The 16,483-nt window shown below is 43.9% G+C and overlaps 1 protein-coding gene across 11 annotated transcripts in view; it reads right to left on the minus strand.

Annotated features, from left to right (window-relative positions):
- The window catches only part of NIN (ninein), a 99,192-nt gene that overhangs the window by 62,184 nt on the left and 20,525 nt on the right, over positions 1 to 16,483 (minus strand). For 6 of the 11 annotated variants that reach the window (XM_053889391.1, XM_053889390.1, XM_019451843.2 and 3 more), the window contains 2 exons: positions 6,613 to 6,702; positions 4,891 to 5,051 (listed from right to left, as the gene is read on the minus strand). In XM_053889391.1, the coding sequence (XP_053745366.1) occupies positions 4,891 to 5,051; positions 6,613 to 6,702 (251 nt within the window). The remainder of the gene's footprint in view (positions 1 to 4,890; positions 5,052 to 6,612; positions 6,703 to 16,483) is intronic. The other 5 variants (XM_053889393.1, XM_053889392.1, XM_053889398.1 and 2 more) reach the window with 1 other exon arrangement.

Below are 16,483 nucleotides of genomic sequence, written 5' to 3' on the forward strand. Positions count from 1 at the left end.
ATAAACACCCTAAATTGGAAGGTGAAGGCACATTTCAGCCTCGTGGTGGAACCTACCTGGCACCTGTGAAATTAGCACATTCTACGTCAGGGTTTCCAAATGAAATTCTGAAATACACGTTGTAGCAATGAGAACGTGGGGAGATTACAGTGGTCTTTCCCTACGCGATGGCTTTATGGCCTTATGAACTAGACACGGGAGGGGAAGCAAGCTTCATAGCTAGGTTAGATATTTTCTGTTTCAGCAGGAAAGAATCCAATTGCCAGAATTAAAGCTCGGGGCAAGATCAAGAGGATTAATATGTACACAATTTTTATTAGGGCTTTAACATATATGGACTGAAACAAAAGTCGAACACAATCAAAAGCACCTCATAGCAAGGCTTATTCTCCTACATTCTATTCAGAGGATGAGGCCCAGTTAGTAGATCATTCGTTACTCCACTGCCACCAAGCAGGCTCTCACCCAAGGCACCATGTCACAATGGGGTGCCACGAATGGTTATGAGAGGGGTTCCAGGTTCTTGTAACTAATGAAGACTGAAGCTTCACATGGGACTTACATTAAAAATAAATGTAATAGGGGCGCCTGGGTGGCTCAGTTGGTTAAGCGGCTGACTTCGGCTCAGGTCATGATCTCGCAGTTCATGAGTTCGAGCCCCGCGTCGGGCTCTGTGCTGACAGCTCAGAGCCTGGAGCCTGTTTCAGATTCTGTGTCTCCCTCTCTCTGACCCTCCCCCATTCATGCTCTCTCTCTGTCTCAAAAATAAATAAACGTTAAAAAAAAAAAAATTAAAAATAAATAAATAAATAAATGTAATAGCTTGAAAGCAAACTCTGTAACAGTGTCACTCTTACCTGTCTGTATTTCTAGGTTTTGTTGGGTGGGACAGAAGGTTGGAGTTACAGGTAGAGAGTTACCTGAGAATTACCTATCATTTTGGTTGTACATATGGGAGAAGGCCTCCCAAAATAAGAATGCAGAAAAAAATGTAAGTCACGAACCCAGGAGTAGAGGACCAAACTGTCAATCCTTGGCAACTCCCTTATTACAGAATAATCCTAGAGGGAAGTGGGGGGAAGGAGATATTTTTTTTTAATGTTTATTTGAGAGAGTGCACAAGCAGGAAAGGGGAAGAGAGAGAGGGAGAGAGAGAATTTCAAGCAGGCCATGCGCTGTCAGCACAGAGCCCGATGTGGGGCTCGAACCCACAAACCGTGAAATCATGGCTGGAGCCGAAATCAAGAGCCAGACGCTCAACTGACTGAGCCACCCAGGCTCCCTGAGGAGGAATTATTGTTTCATCCCTTCAGATGGCTGTTTGCTCACTTATCCCTACAAGATGAGTTCCTAGAAGGAAGCAAGACTTTTGCAGGTATCTGTGACCCCATTCCATTCCACTGCCCACCCCTCTCCAAGAGCTCAGGTAAATAAAACTGATTGATCCTGGAGCAAAGATTAGTCTCCTTGTTGGGTAGCAACAGCCAGGCTTCTTCTCCATGTAACCTTTGACAACGGGTTAAGGTCCTTTAGTCTTCATCAAAAAATTCTAAACTCACTTTAGGAAAAATCTGGCATGTCTGAGAGGAGAAACCGCATTCAAAGGCCGGCTAGGAATCTCACCTTGCCCTGAGCCAGGATCCAGGAGTCAAAGGAAATTCACAATCAAAACCAAGAAGGCCCATCTGCGGTTCAGCAGCTGACTACTCCTGATGAATTATTCCCATCAGGAGACACCCATCCCTGCTCCCTCCTTCAATGCTGCCCAATGGCACTGAGATGGAGTATGAACCACTGGTAACAAATATACCCAAGAAATAAATTCTTAACACCCAAGGGCAGGAGACAAAAGGGCCTCAGGCAGCCAAAAGAGAAAAAAAGAAGCCAACAGTAAAGAACTTCTGACAGGTTCTGAAATGCTTATAAGTTAATGAATAAACCCCACAGGTCATTAAGAATTTTCTCCTCCCCATCATTCCCATTTGGGAGCCACTCTAGAATAAGGAAGATTACCAGGCATTGGGAAGAGACCAGGGGATTTCTGGTGCGAGCACGTGCTGTCCAGAGTGTGAAGTTCTGTTGGCCAACGGAGTGGCCGTAAATTGCTAAGGCTTCTATGGAACCTGGCCAGGAAACAGGAATACTATCTTGACACAACAGTATATGCCATGAAGGCTGACATCCCGTGGAAACTATGCCACCAGACTGAGTATCTGTGAAGGCAGGGTGCAGTCTACTGCTACACAAAGCTTGGACAGGCCCTCCTTGCTGCCCACAGGAACTTCAAAAATGTCACATGTGAGACTATTGACTTTTTAAAGTGATGAATCAATTTGAATACTGACAACTCAATTCAGCTCAGAAACACTAAAGTTTTAGGCAAAAAAGCATCTGGATGAGCATTCAGTTTGAGTCCACTTTCAGCAATTAAAAAAAGACAGGGTAAAAGGGGGTTATCCAGTGCCCTCATAGGCTTTCAGGGGCCAGATCTAACAGATTCGCAAGGTCGGGTCGGTAGGGGGTCTTCAAGGTAGACAGACATGGAGAGAAAGGACCCTTCTAGGCCTCTATTTGCTGTTCTAGTGAAAGGCAGATGAGCACTAAAGCTTCTATATACAGTATCAAAAGGTCCCACCTAAGAGGTTCCGAAAGAGTAAAGAAAGCTGAATATCGGGGGTGAAATGTGTTCTCCCAACACGCCCTCTCACTAAGACACAGCTGCAAGAATTTGCCTGAACTCGGGCCTCAACGCTTATCCTTATTTATACAGGAGCCTAAAGTCTCACTTTTAAACACTAAATCTCACTGGAAGTCCATAGATAAGATAAAACAAGGATATAAGAGCTCTGCCTAAGAACTTTCTAGGTATCCCAAGATCGTAATTAGAAACTGTGTTATCAGGGGTGCCTGGGTGGCTCAGTCGGTTGGGCGTCCGACTTCCCTCAGGTCACGATCTCGCGGTCCGTGAGTTCGAGCCCCGCATCGGGCTCTGGGCTGATGGCTCAGAGCCTGGAGCCTGCTCCCGATTCTGTGTCTCCCTCTCTCTCTGCCCCTCCCCCGTTCATGCTCTGTCTCTGTCTCAAAAATAAATAAAACGTTAAAAAAAAAAAATTAAAAAAAAAAACAAAAAACTGTGTTATCAAAAAAATAAGTAATCATTTAATTTCTGAGCACCAAATCATAATGCCTTGGGTACTGAAAGCAGTTGGAGAAAGGAGAATTAGACTTAAAAGTGTTTTCCAAATAACAAAAGGACCAAATACCCCCAGAAGTGTTGAGACATATTTTAATTTTTTTTTTTTTTTTTTTTTTTTTTTGGTCCATAGGGAAGTGTCTTAGATACATTCCATACCACTCAGGGTTATGAAACAGATTTTATGTAACAAAATGCCATCCTTCCTGACAGCAAGATAAATATTATGAGCACTGCAATAACTATGCAAATTACTTACATCTCTGAAACTGCATATGCAAAATTTTTGTGCACATGAGTATATGTGTTTTATTGGGGAAAGGGCCCTATCTAAATTCTCACAGGGACATGAGAAAGGGTCAGAAACTGACCGAACTCAAGAAGAGAGGTAGCCTCTGCCCCTGGCTGGCCCCAGGCGCCTCTTCCTTGCTTCTCACTGCCTTTTCTGTCTTCAGCTGTCACCTCTCACCCATGCCACCCTTACACCATTTGGCAAGTTTCTCTCTCTCTCTCTCTTCTCTAGCTTTTCTCCCTCTTTTCTTCTCTCACATGTCTGCCACTGCTCCTTCACCTCTGGTGTGAGGACAGGTATTCCTTTAAAACTATGGTGCAAACTTCTCGGGATCAGTAGACCACCAGTCCTGTGTCTTCTAAATGTACTCTGGCTGGTTTCATTTTTGCTCAGTACCTAGGATCTGTTACCTTTGGGTTTGTGGGCATTCTGGAAGACTGAAAATGCTAGATGTCTGACTGCTGGGGTCATTACTGGAGCAAGCTTCCTGTGGATTTTAATGAGCTGAACACGGGTGTTAGCAATGAATGCCCACGTGCGCGCGCACACACGTGCACACACACCTCCAGGAAACCACCATCTACGGGCTATTTAAGAAGGTTGAGACACTTTGTCTCTTTCCCAGCTTATGTTAATATCTGAAATATTTGCATCCCCAGTCTGAGCTGGGATTTGCAAGAAATATTTAGAGCTTGCTCAGCATGGCGTTTTCAATCATGTTCTATAAATGGCATGCTGGTAAATGAGCCGTAAGGAATGAATAAAGAAAATGTTACTGCTTCTCCTTCATTGGTAGAGTACGGCGATGAGTACAAGGGGAAGAAGGGAGATGAGGGAAGTGGGCACATCTGACTGCTGGAAGGCCAGGCGGGCCTGGGTGCCAGGAAGGAGAACCACGACAGCTGCTGAGACCACAAGAACCGAGTTTGAAAGCTGCTTTATCCCGCCATGATAGATAAGGCGCGGTTTTCAAAATGTCTAAGCGCACTGCTTTTGTTTCCTACCTGCCACAGATGCTGTTTTATAGCTTGCCGGGGGTGGGGGTGGGGGGCAGCTTTTTACATAACTAAAAATGACAGTGCCACGAGGAGAGACATATTCCTAAGAAGTGCTCAAAGTGGCAGACCCCAGAAAATAGGAAAATAACTGAATTTTAAAATATATAAACACAAAGCTTGCACAGAAATGTCAGCTCTCCAGAAGTTGAAACAGAGGTGAAAACATTCAAACAAAAGAAAAATTAGCCGTCTATATCCAAAAGGCCAAGTAGTAAGATTAGCAAGTAGCTGGTAACTGAGAAGAGCCATAAATCCCTCAGTTCTCCTGTTTCCACACCACCGTGGCAGGGGTATCCGTCCGTCACCGCACCTCTGGTCCGGATAGATGTGCCCGTCCAATTCCTTACCTCGTGGCGGTCACTGGCTGGGGTGTGTGAAGGCCGTGCTTCTTCATCTAGTGGCTCAATCTCTGCAAACTCTTCCACGGATTCTTGAAACTCAGGCAAGGACCTTCGTCCGTAACGCTTCCCACCTTTAACATATTTGGGCTGAGCTTCTAGTGAACAGTCTAGGCAGGGAGACAAGAGTTGAGGCCACATTACATGACAGTCTCAGCCCTTAGCTGACACTCACAGCTGTCAGACACAGCCTCTTATACTAGCCCCCAAAATAAACCACCACTGTTTGCCAGTTGTGCGGGGATGTGGGCGTATATGAGGCGCCAGGTCAGACGCAGAGCACAGCTTCTAATTCTGAATGACTGACAGCAGCCGGAGCACATCTCTGCATACAACGGGAGAGATGCAATGCCAGCAGAAGCGTCTGACTTTAGAAGTACAGAATTAAGATCAGGATAAAGCAAGGAGTCATATTTGTTCTTCTGTTTATTAAGCTGGTGTCGTGCAGGGAGGGGGAAAGGGAGAGGGGGAGATCGTACTGACAAAGAGACACGCTAGAGGAAGTCTTGGAAAATAATGATAAAGCGAACACCATATCAGCACTGTTAGTATTCACGCACCCCTCCTGTACCTCAGTGACTCCTTTGTTAACCATCCCACCTTCTGATCCATCAGACAAGCGGGATGACAGAACAAAGAAACTGACACAGTGGATCCTAATAAATGAATGACAGCTCATCGCTTACATGAAACCTGGCATCAAGATCGCATTATAAAATTAAAAGCTGTAGAATAAAATAGTAAAGGCAAAACTGTATACAGAAAAATGGTACATTTTGTTTTTATTCTCTTCATGAGTTTGGTGTTGTACAAAACAAAATGGAATGCGCCTCACAGGAGGGTTATTTCTTGACCTTAAAGAAGGACCTCAGCATTTTGATGTAACATGTCTCAGGTTCAATGTTTCACCATGTTCACGACCACCAATGCTGCCACCGCCATCACCACCACCGCCATCGCCGCCACCGCCATCACCGCCACCCCACACTAACCTTTCTCTACAACGGATGGCTTTAAAGCAATAAAATAAATACTTCACTCAATGCACGTGTCATCTTAGATACAGAGATTTTTTAGCACCTTGCACAGAATTAGGAGCATAAAATATTCTATTAAAATACAAAAGATCAGCAAGGTGTTGATTTCAGTTCTTATCATCCGCAAAAGCACGGTGTCTCTCTGAGAACATAACGTGTATTCTATTTGAACACGACAGTCTTAACAAGATGTGTCTCAACTCACACATGGAGATTTTCGGATGAGGTTATGTACACACATCATCAAAACCAGGGTGGTCAATTAGATAAGAACTGAAAGAACAAAACCCTTCCTTTACCACCACTGAAACCACATGAGGGGTTAAGCCATTACTTCGTAGCCTCCCTGGGAAGGCCGGCGATCCTGTGTGACTAACTCTGCCCTTCCCCGCACCCCCATGCTCTTCCTCTGATATACGCTCAGATTTCACAGATGTGGTCCGAAGCATTCTGAAAATGCTCAGCACAGCTCAGAGTGAAGTATTTATGCTTGCTCTATAATTTCTAGTGATATTTATATCCAGCTTTTAAAAAGTCCCAGCCAAGTCATTGTATTTGGTGGAGCGATTCTCTTACAGGAAGAGTTTAAGCATACACAATTTAGGTTGAAAATCACATGCACATTTGAAGGTACCTTTCATCAGGAGAGAGTGTGTCAGCCTGTGAGTATTCAGGAGCGGCCCAGACACCCGAGCTACTTGTTGGCAGCTGACACCCACAGATGCTAGTCAGATAAAGAGGCAATGTAGAACCATCCTTAATTTATTACACATTCTTAAGTTTTACTGGCAGACAACAAGGTACACCGTTAGTGACGATGGGGGTGGGGGTGGGGGTGGGGGTGGGGGTGGAAAAGATTAAAAGAAAAACTGACAACGTCAGAAAACGGAACATGACATGTTCCCAGTGTGAGAACAGTCGTGGTCTGGGGATGGAAATGGCAAAGGAGCTCTCACTGCGCGCTGCACTTTTACGGAGGAAAAGAGTAGAGGGACGAAGCAGCCATCTTAAAAAACCTACTGTAATTGACTCCAAAACCCGCCTGTGGATGAGATGGTCTCCCAGTTATGTACCACTAAATATCCCATGCCCTGCAGGGATATGAATAAGGAAGAGAACTAGTGGATTGTGGGCCATTAGGGACCCTGGGAGATTTGGGTTTATTTTACTTATTTTTGCATTGCCAAGAGTTTTTAAAGTTTTCTATTTATATTTTATTATAATTGTGAACAAGCTTTTAGTATCTTTAGCAGAATGTAAATATATCACAAAGTCAATTTCTAGTGAAATCTAGTCAAGTATACACTCTTCTTTGGAATAAAGAGATTAGCACAAAGGAAAAATGGAGTGTTAATGTTACCTCACACTGCATTTCCCAAACCTTCTATGTGACCAATAAAGAATTAGACTAACTGAACCAATTACAGTGACTCCTTTGACTTACACACTCACATATTCCTCTCCTTAGAGCATGAGCATCATTGTACTTACATGATAAGAAGTGAAGAAAGACAGCAAAAGTAAGGAGGTCCAGAGAGAACATTCATGGTCAACAGTCATTATTGTGTTAAACATTTGAAAACTATGATTTTCCTTATCAACTCAACCAGGCCTTTAAAAGGCCACAGCAACAGTCCACCAAATGGATTTTAAGACACTCTTACACCCCATAATTAAAGAATGTCCAACCCCATCCTTACGCCGAACAGAGACTTAGAAAACTGCAGCCCTGGGGCAAAGTTGATGCATTTTACGAACACATCCAGATGTAACTTAACACATGTCAGGGTTTCACTGTAGAACAATTTTAGTTATGCCAGATAATATGGGGCATCTGGGTGTCTCAGTCAGTTAAGCTCCCGACTCTTGGTTTCGGCTCAGGTCATGATCTCAGGGTTCCTGAGATGGAGCCCCCCCCCCCCCATCATGCTCTGCCCAGGCAGGACAGTGCCTGCTTGGGGTTCCCTCCACCCCCCTCTCTCTCTGCCCTCCCCCTCTTGCATATTCTCTCTCTCAAAATAAATAAATAAACTTAAAAACAGAAATGCAATTGCTTACATCATATAGCTTTCTTTAACATAAGTGTAAGTGACTGCTCCAATCACGTGCTCCAAGGAGGGCTAGGAAATGCCAGTGATACAAACAATATATAAAGGACTGCCAAACTTGCAGTGTTTTCTTTCTTTGAACATTTATGATTTTACCCAGATGCCAAGCTTCGGAGTCATTTTTGCTTCTTTCAGTTTTCTATTTCTCCTATTTGACAAAAATAAAAATAGGCTTTCAAGGAAAGAGGACAAGCTGAGCCTGCCTAGAGGTGCCTTGGACCCCATCCTCAGAGAATTTATTATGAAACTCACCAGTCATAGTAAAGTGGCTTTGAAGCAGTCCTACCTTAGTTTAGATGATTCAGGTTTTATTCCATAAACCAAACACATAGTTATGAGTAGGGGACAACAGAGAAATCTTGATTCAATCCCCTAAACACTGCTAGAGGAATATGGAAGCAACTGATAGTCTCTACAGAGCAGATGGGGTGGGAAGGGGAATCTCAATGGGAGTTCAAAAGACAAAAGAAATACCGTTCCTTCCAGTCTTAGAAATCAAACAACAACTGGATGGTCAGATATCACATTCTTTACTCCAGATCTCATCTGTCCCAAGAAGAGACACTCCAGACCTGTGATAATGTCCACCTTCCAGAATCAGGGTGAATCACTGTACACATACATGTACGACTTGTGACCAGAAGGGCTTGCACTTATAATAAAATGAAAATTGAAATACAGTGTCAGTGGGAAGGACCACCCAGGGGATAAGCCAGCTGGAGGCAGGGTAAACCTCTGACACTCACCCATTCTCCCCTCTCTCCACTCCCTCCCTGCCTCAACTCCAGCTGAGGAGTACAGAGCACCCTTTCCTGTGGTCTTCAGACTGACTGCAGCCTTCCTGATGTAGGTCTCCACTTGGAAGGCTCAGCTCTCCCCAGGAGCCAAAGGGCAAAACAATGAGGGCCCAAGAGGAAGCGGAAGGGGTGACAGGAAAGCCTAAACACCATGTATTCCATCAATGCTTTCTTTACAAAAACACAAGCTTGGGACCTGGGATGGAGCGCCTTCCTCGGCACTTACACCGAGAAGTTACAGGAGAGTTGCAAAGACACACTCCAATATCAGGTAGATTCTTATAGCTTCTAATTATTGACCACCTGCCGTGGGCAAAGTATCATGTTGTACCTGTTGAGGGATAAGATGGATATTTGATCGCTTTTTGATTTAAACTTCCCTGTTCCCAAAACTGACCGAGGATACTTACAGGATGAAGAAGAGAGCTCTGCCTTTTTGGTGCTGATATTCTTATTTTAAAATTGCTTGAAAACACCCTTGCTTTCTACTTCCCCTCCTGCCCCATTCTGTTAGGCTGGACAATCGTTCCCACAGACACCGGCACCTTCCAAAGTCAAAGGCCCTCAGCACAGAGTAACGCCAGTCTGAGGCCCTCCGTATTACAGTTCTGCTGAGCTCACGGATTCCTGAAACTCATTTAAAAATAAGGAGTCAAAAATGAAGCATGTGCAAATCTCAGGACAAGCACTCCCAAGAAGCTTCCCTGGGAAAGGGCAGTCAGGCAGCTCCCCACTTCCTTGCCTCCTGTGAACACCATTACATGCAGACTGCACAGAGTATGACCCCATACTTGATACTAAGTAAGAGAAAAGGGCAGAGAGAGAATTAAAGGGGAGACCAAGGCCAAGAGAAGGAGAGGGGGAGAGAAAAAGGGAGAGGTAGAGGGAGGGACAGAAGTATGTGCAGATGGGGAAAGAGAGAGGGGGTGGGACAAGATGGGCAGGGATCTAGGGGCCTATGGAGAGACAGAGAGGGGCAGCAGTAGGAACAGATGGGGGAGGGAACTGAGACGTAGAAGCAAAGTATAGTGGGGGTCCAAGGAGGAGGACAGAGGTGAGCTGGAGTGGTGGAAAGAAGACAGGGGTGAAACGGGGGATGTCCCAAGGAGGGAAGGGGAGAAGAGAATCCAAGAGAGAATGAACAACATAAAGACATCAGGAAAGCCCTTAAACATTATCTGCCATTCCTCCTGCCTCCCAAGGTGCTCCCTGCCTCTGTGGGAGGTCATCAGCAAGCAGGGTCACCACCCCACACTTCTGTGCATACACAGCCCTTTCTGGGGCAGCTGCTCACTGGCCACTCGCACAATGCTCCCAGCTACCCCTCCCTCTGCAGTCCCCACACAAGATGCATACATTCATCTAGGCGTTCAGTGAATGCAGTGACCGAATTTTAGGAGCAGTCTCCAGTCAATTCTTACCAATCTGAGTGGAAGTTTCTTGCTGGAACACAGGCACTTCAGGACACAAAGCTAATGGAATGGCTCTGATTAACCTTGCCTGGGAGGAAAGCTCTGAGGCTAAGGTCTGCACCCCACAAGGGTGCCCAGGAATGGTGGATGGGTGTGGCTGGCAACCCCCGGGACTGAGTGGTCTGACTAGATGGTCTGTTCAGCCCTAAAGCAGTTCAAGATCAACAGGAAAAACTCTTTGAGTTGATAATGATGACAGGATTGTTTCCTTAGGCTTCTCCTAGAGATGTCAGCCTGCTGATCCCCATTGGAAGGTCATGCATGCATCTGGAGCCATTTTGGGGAAGAAGGCAGAGATTCACCTTTCACTTAAGTGAATCCTCCCCTTTGTTCCAGGTTCAACTCAAAACTTATCTCTATCAAGTAACTGCTTGGCACAACCTTCACGGAACCTTTGCTTCTACGAATTTAGCACAACCTGTACTGTCGATAGCTCCTGACTTAATAATGGTCATGGTCAAATTTTTCTAAAAGCATTTTACGTGTTAGAATCACCTACCCAGCTGGACTGTAATGCTTCCCAGGGCACAAGAGCTTCATGGAAAGAGCCTGGGCTTTGATTCAAACAGACTTGGACTCAAACCCTCAGTTGTTAAAAAGATGAGGAGTACTTAATGTCATGAAGGCTTAGTCTACTTATCTGGAGGAAGAGAAAACAGGGGCTAGGTGGGACAAGGTCACTCTTTTGTCAGGTGGCTCCTGCCCTGGATGAAGACACACCCCAGTGGGTCCCCCCACCCAGACATCTGTGAGCCAGCAGTGGCTGGGGGGCCGGTGGGCAGGACCAGTGCAGCCCCCAAACCCGCAGCAAACTTTTCCGACCTCATTTTTTTTGTATTGGGTAAGATTAGTGGCACAAGCATAATGATGTTATCGAATCCGTCATCTCAGAAAGTGGAACCACCTCCATTTCATTCTTGCTCTAACTTTCTCTTCCTTGTCACCTCCTTCCCCTTTATCAATGGGCTGATTGAGATGAGAGGGACACACCAATTTGCTATACTTCGTATCATTTTCATGTCCCTGCTTTGGAAATCTTCTCGGACTCTGGTGTGGAAATAAACTTAAAACATTGGTATAACTCCTTAGTAAACTGTTTTGTTCACGTGAGTATTTTGGTTTTTGCACAACACATGCTTTTTTTAATTAAAGAAAATTTTTTTAATTTTTATTTCTTTTTGAGAGAGAGAGAAAGAGCGTGCACAAGTGGGGAAGGGGCAGAGAGAGAGGAAGACAGAATCTGAAGCAGGCTCTAGGTTCTGAGCTGTCAGCACAGAGCCCAACACAGGGCTCAAACCCACAAACCGTGAGATTATGACCTGAGCTGAAGTTGGACGCTTAACCGACTGAGCCACCCAGGTGCCCCAACACATGTATTTTTTTAAAGAATGCCTTCTTACCCTTAGTAAAAACAAAGCACATGCAAAATCATCATAAATACTCTTCGTAAAATCATCACAAGTGTTCTATAGTACACATGAATTGCTATTTGTTCTGTGATTACAGATACAACACGATTTGTCTAACTATACATTATCAAATATTTATGCTTGATATATATTTTTCCACTACTTTATTTTTTCCCACTACTCTAAATGACTATCCTTATAGACACATCTTTGTGCACATACAGAAATATTTCCACAGCATAAAAATCTGAGAGCTGCATTCATTAGCCAAAGGCATTTTTACAGCTTTTGGTGCCCATTGTTTGATATGATTCCAATAAGATCTTATCATTTTGCATGACCACCAGTGGGCCTGAGTGTTTCCAATTCTCTCTTAACTTATGAAATGACTCCACTCCTTTCTTGATGGTGGTGATGGTAGTGGTTTTATTTTAACTTTTGGAAAAATTTTCTGGTCCTCAGCGTTAGCATCTCACAGACACCAGGGAAACAGGGAACTAAATCCTTAGTTATTTGAGTATTTTGTAACAACCAGAGAAAGGACAACCAAGCACAATGGGTGGGCCACTGGTGCCTATATCTCCTAAAAGCAGGGCCCTCAGCCAGACATCAGTGCAGGGCCCAAGGTCTCTAAAGACAGTTGCAAACACATATCTTTAATCGCTGCAAATTAAAGGTCTAGCCCGGGGCCTGGCCAGAAGGCCTGCTTCAGTGCACACTTGCTCAGTGAATGAAAAGTTATCTGTTTATTATATCCATAGCTTCTTCAAAGTGTAAGAAAAATAATGACATTAGGGCAGCTCCTGGAATTAAGAATTTTATTTTTAAAAAAATCACCTGCCCCATAACCATGCATAGTCTTATTTTCTTAACGATTTGGTTTTTCTAGATTCGAGTTTTCCCTTGCCAGTAAACAAAGGGAAGATTTTTACTCTAACCCTATCAGGGAAAGAAAGGGCTTCCTGTATGATGCTAACATCTTCCACTGAACAGAAATCTAATGCACGATGCATCGAACAAGGACAAAATCTCCGGAGAGCAGATCCAGACAGTATGCCGATGCCGTATAGCTTAGAGCCTGTGCCAGCATTTCCATCACAAAAATCCTATAATCCAAAGCCACAGCAAATTGAATAAGTAACTAATAATTAGGTTTTTGCCCCTCTCTTATTCCAGGAAAATAATTTAAAAATTAAATTGTACATGTAGATAGGAAGGGATTATGTCACAGGTGATGTTAATCAGTTAGGAATTTACAAACAATTCCCTATATCCCCAATCCATTTTTCTGTCCTTATCTGAATAGCAGCAGTTTTCACTGTGGTGGTGGTGGTGGTGGTGTACTTAGGGGAAAAAAAAAAGCTTTTTCCTAAGAGTCTTAGAATCATAAATTATCAGAGGAAAAAGATGCTACAAATCATCTAATTTGAAAAATCACGCTAATTTTTAAAAAAAAGAAACTGTACCTCAGAGACGTTATAAATGGCAGATCTCAAGTCTATGGAAATAATGACTTAATTCCATCTCCCCTCAAATTCTAAGATAGCTTCGTTTTTATTTATATATAACTGCCTTTTATTAGAGGAATATGAAGGTATGAAATCCACTGGGCATTTGCCCTTAGCAAGCAGAACCTTGTAATGTCGATTTATGTTAGGTAAAATCTGACAGAAAAGCAAAGCTAGCCTTTTCCATAAATTTAGATGTCATTTAGATATTCAGAGACAACACGACTCCATCTTGGAGCTGAACGGAGTTTAAGTATTTTCCAGTACAACTTCTTTCCCACATGAGGTGACCAAAGACCCCAAAGGTTGTGACATATAAAGCCAACCAATTAGAAAAGCAGAGCCAGTATTTTATCATTGCTGGCTCAGGGGCCTTTCCGCCATATCAAGCTGGATTTTCTATGGGATAGTCTGGTACAGCATCTGGTATAACTTATAAAATCTTAGGTATTATAAAATTTCCACTCATGACCCATTCTGTTTCAAAGGCTGTGCACTGTGGCCCTATTCTTTCGGTCACCTTCCACAGTTTAAGAGTAATCTTTTCTCTCAAAGTCTAGTTGGTCCATCGATTTCAAAAGACAAAACAAAAATAGCACAGGTCTGGCCCTTATCGTAACAAATGTACAAGTACTGAAAAGCCAAATAATGCTGCAGACACAGGCATTTCTGTCACTAATGATCAGGTGAAACTTGTTTTTTTTTTCCTCCCCTTCTTGCTGACTCTGGCCACTTGTCAGAATCTTTTTGGCCATACTGCACTGACTGAGGACTGGGTTTACCCCCAGCTCATCCAACTGGGGGTTAACATGCTTCCTAGATTGGGGGAGTCCCTTGGTGAGCCCCTCAGCATCCTCCTGGGCCACCATCTGTGAGACTTCAGTTAAGCAATGTGCCTCTTTGGGCCTCCAGGTGCTCACGATAAGCTGTCAGTGTTTTCTCCAGCCCTACAATCATACGGTCTATGATTTAGGTGATAGTTATTTTCATAAAGGGGAAGGTGGGGGTGAACTGAGACGGCCTCTTGATACTGCATTTGAGTCCGGAACCTTCTTTCTCTCTCACCAGCTAAGCCAGTCTGCCTGTGGGGGTTGAATCACATTTTAGAGTGGGTGGGAACACGTTTCAGTGCAAAGAACTGTATGATCCCCAAGAACAACTGGAAAGGCCGGAGAGAGAGAGACGGGCAAAAGACAGAAAAAGCAGAGATGTCAGGAACAAAGCAGGGAATGTGGGAGGAAGCGCTGACTCACTGCCTCCTCTGAGATAAAATGCCCTTTAAGGCGCTGGCTCAATCCTAGATTTTATCCCACCAGGCCAAACATTAGGGAGGTCCCGTAAATGCTGGATACGTTGCTATCGATAAGTACTCTGCCACTCCATCACACCGATCTGGGACAGCTTTGTAACGAGGGTTTGCTACAGCCTACCCGAAGCATGTGGCACACAGCAAAACCATCGAGATCCCTTCTGGGCGCTGTCCTGCAAGACCCGTCCAAATTATGGTCTTGACCTGCACGGCAGCGGGGCACACACATAACTCTGAAACCAGCATCTGGAGCTAGCTTCATCAACGTTACTTCCCACCTACTGGCAAACTAGGCCAGCCTTTGTCCGCCTCCTCATCCTATTATCTAGATCCCAGCACCGAACAACTCTAGGCGGTACCCTTCACATCTGGGGTCACCGTAAGTCTGTGCATTTATTATGACAATCTTCTGGCAGGTGACCATGCAGGTTTTGAAGAAAGGGCAGCCAAGAGGTCATGTGGACTAGTGTCAGAGTTGCCCATTCCAAACCGACATAAAAGCACATGACCAGCACCCAGAAGAACCACAAACTTAATGTTTATGTTACCGAGTTTATGTTACGGAGGCTCTTACTAACTAAAATGTGGAGATGTCACCAAAGCTCTATTCTGGGTCCCAAGATCTTGCGCTATTGTTATCAAGATGACAGACAACCTCATGGGGCGCCTGGGTGGCTCAGTCGGTTGGGCATCCGACTTCGGTGCAGGTCATGATCTCACGGTTTGTGAGTTCAAGCCCCGCATCGGGCTCTGTGCTGACAGCTCGGAGCCTGGAGCCTGCTTTGGATTCTGTGTCTCCTTCTCTCTCTGCCCCTCCCCAACTTGTGCTCTGTGTCTCTATGTCTCTCAAAAAATAAATAAATGTTAAAAAAAAAAAAAATGACCAACAACCTCAAATAAATAAAAATACCAATAAAATGTGAGACCTCGTAAGAACAAAAGCCCATGTTCCAGCAGTGGTCATCTACTGAAATTCTATTAGTAGTCTGGAAAATCTCCAGAAGGCAATAACCTCCCCCACAGGCTCACTGTAGGCTTCTAGAGAGCTCTGGCAAGCCTCAGAGTTGATGATAACCTTCCTTGGTGTGGTACTATACGCAGAAAGGGGATGTTCGATCCAGAACCCAAAACACTGCTAAACATAATGGTCACAGATATGACACAAATCTTGAGCATTCCAGAAGGTATGATGGAGAACTAGATCACCAGTGAAGATAAGAAATGAGTTCCCATCTGTGCTTTATCTAAATAGGTCACATTGAATGACTCCTTGTAGTGACAAAATGTTAATGATTTTTCCTCAGTCTCAAAAACTGGACTATATTTCTATGTTATCTTTTTTAAAATCAGGTTTTTAAAAATCTAGGTGTAATTCACATAGAGTAAATTTCCTTTTAGTGCACAATTCTGTGGGTTGGAAAAACTCATAAAATCTGTAACCACCACCATAATCAAGATGTGAGACAATTTCATCACCCCAAAAATCCCCTCATGCTTATTTACAGCAACCCCTACTTCTAGCCTGACAACCAATATTTGATAAAACTGGACTGTACCATAATACAAATATCAGCACTGCTTAGACTTTCCTTTAAATATTTACCATATTTCACCGACCCAAAACAGACAGACTGACAGGCAGGCAGGCAGGCACGCACACACACACACCCTAGATTTGAACACTATGACAGTAGGATATGTCTTACAATCAATGGCATTTTGCTATTTTAACTGGTAAAAACTTTTTCTTTTCAGATATACATAAAATGATGTCTTATAATCTACAGTGCTTTTTAAAAAACTAAGTGAAGTGTAATAGTAAGTTCTTTATTTTTCAACATTCATTCAATACTTACTATGTGTGAAGCCTTCTACTAGACACTGAAAACAGAAAAATGAAAA

Source organism: Panthera pardus, unplaced genomic scaffold, assembly GCF_024362965.1.
Source record: "Panthera pardus isolate Hobbes unplaced genomic scaffold, ASM2436296v1 HiC_scaffold_24, whole genome shotgun sequence".
NCBI classification, from domain to species: domain Eukaryota; kingdom Metazoa; phylum Chordata; class Mammalia; order Carnivora; family Felidae; genus Panthera; species Panthera pardus.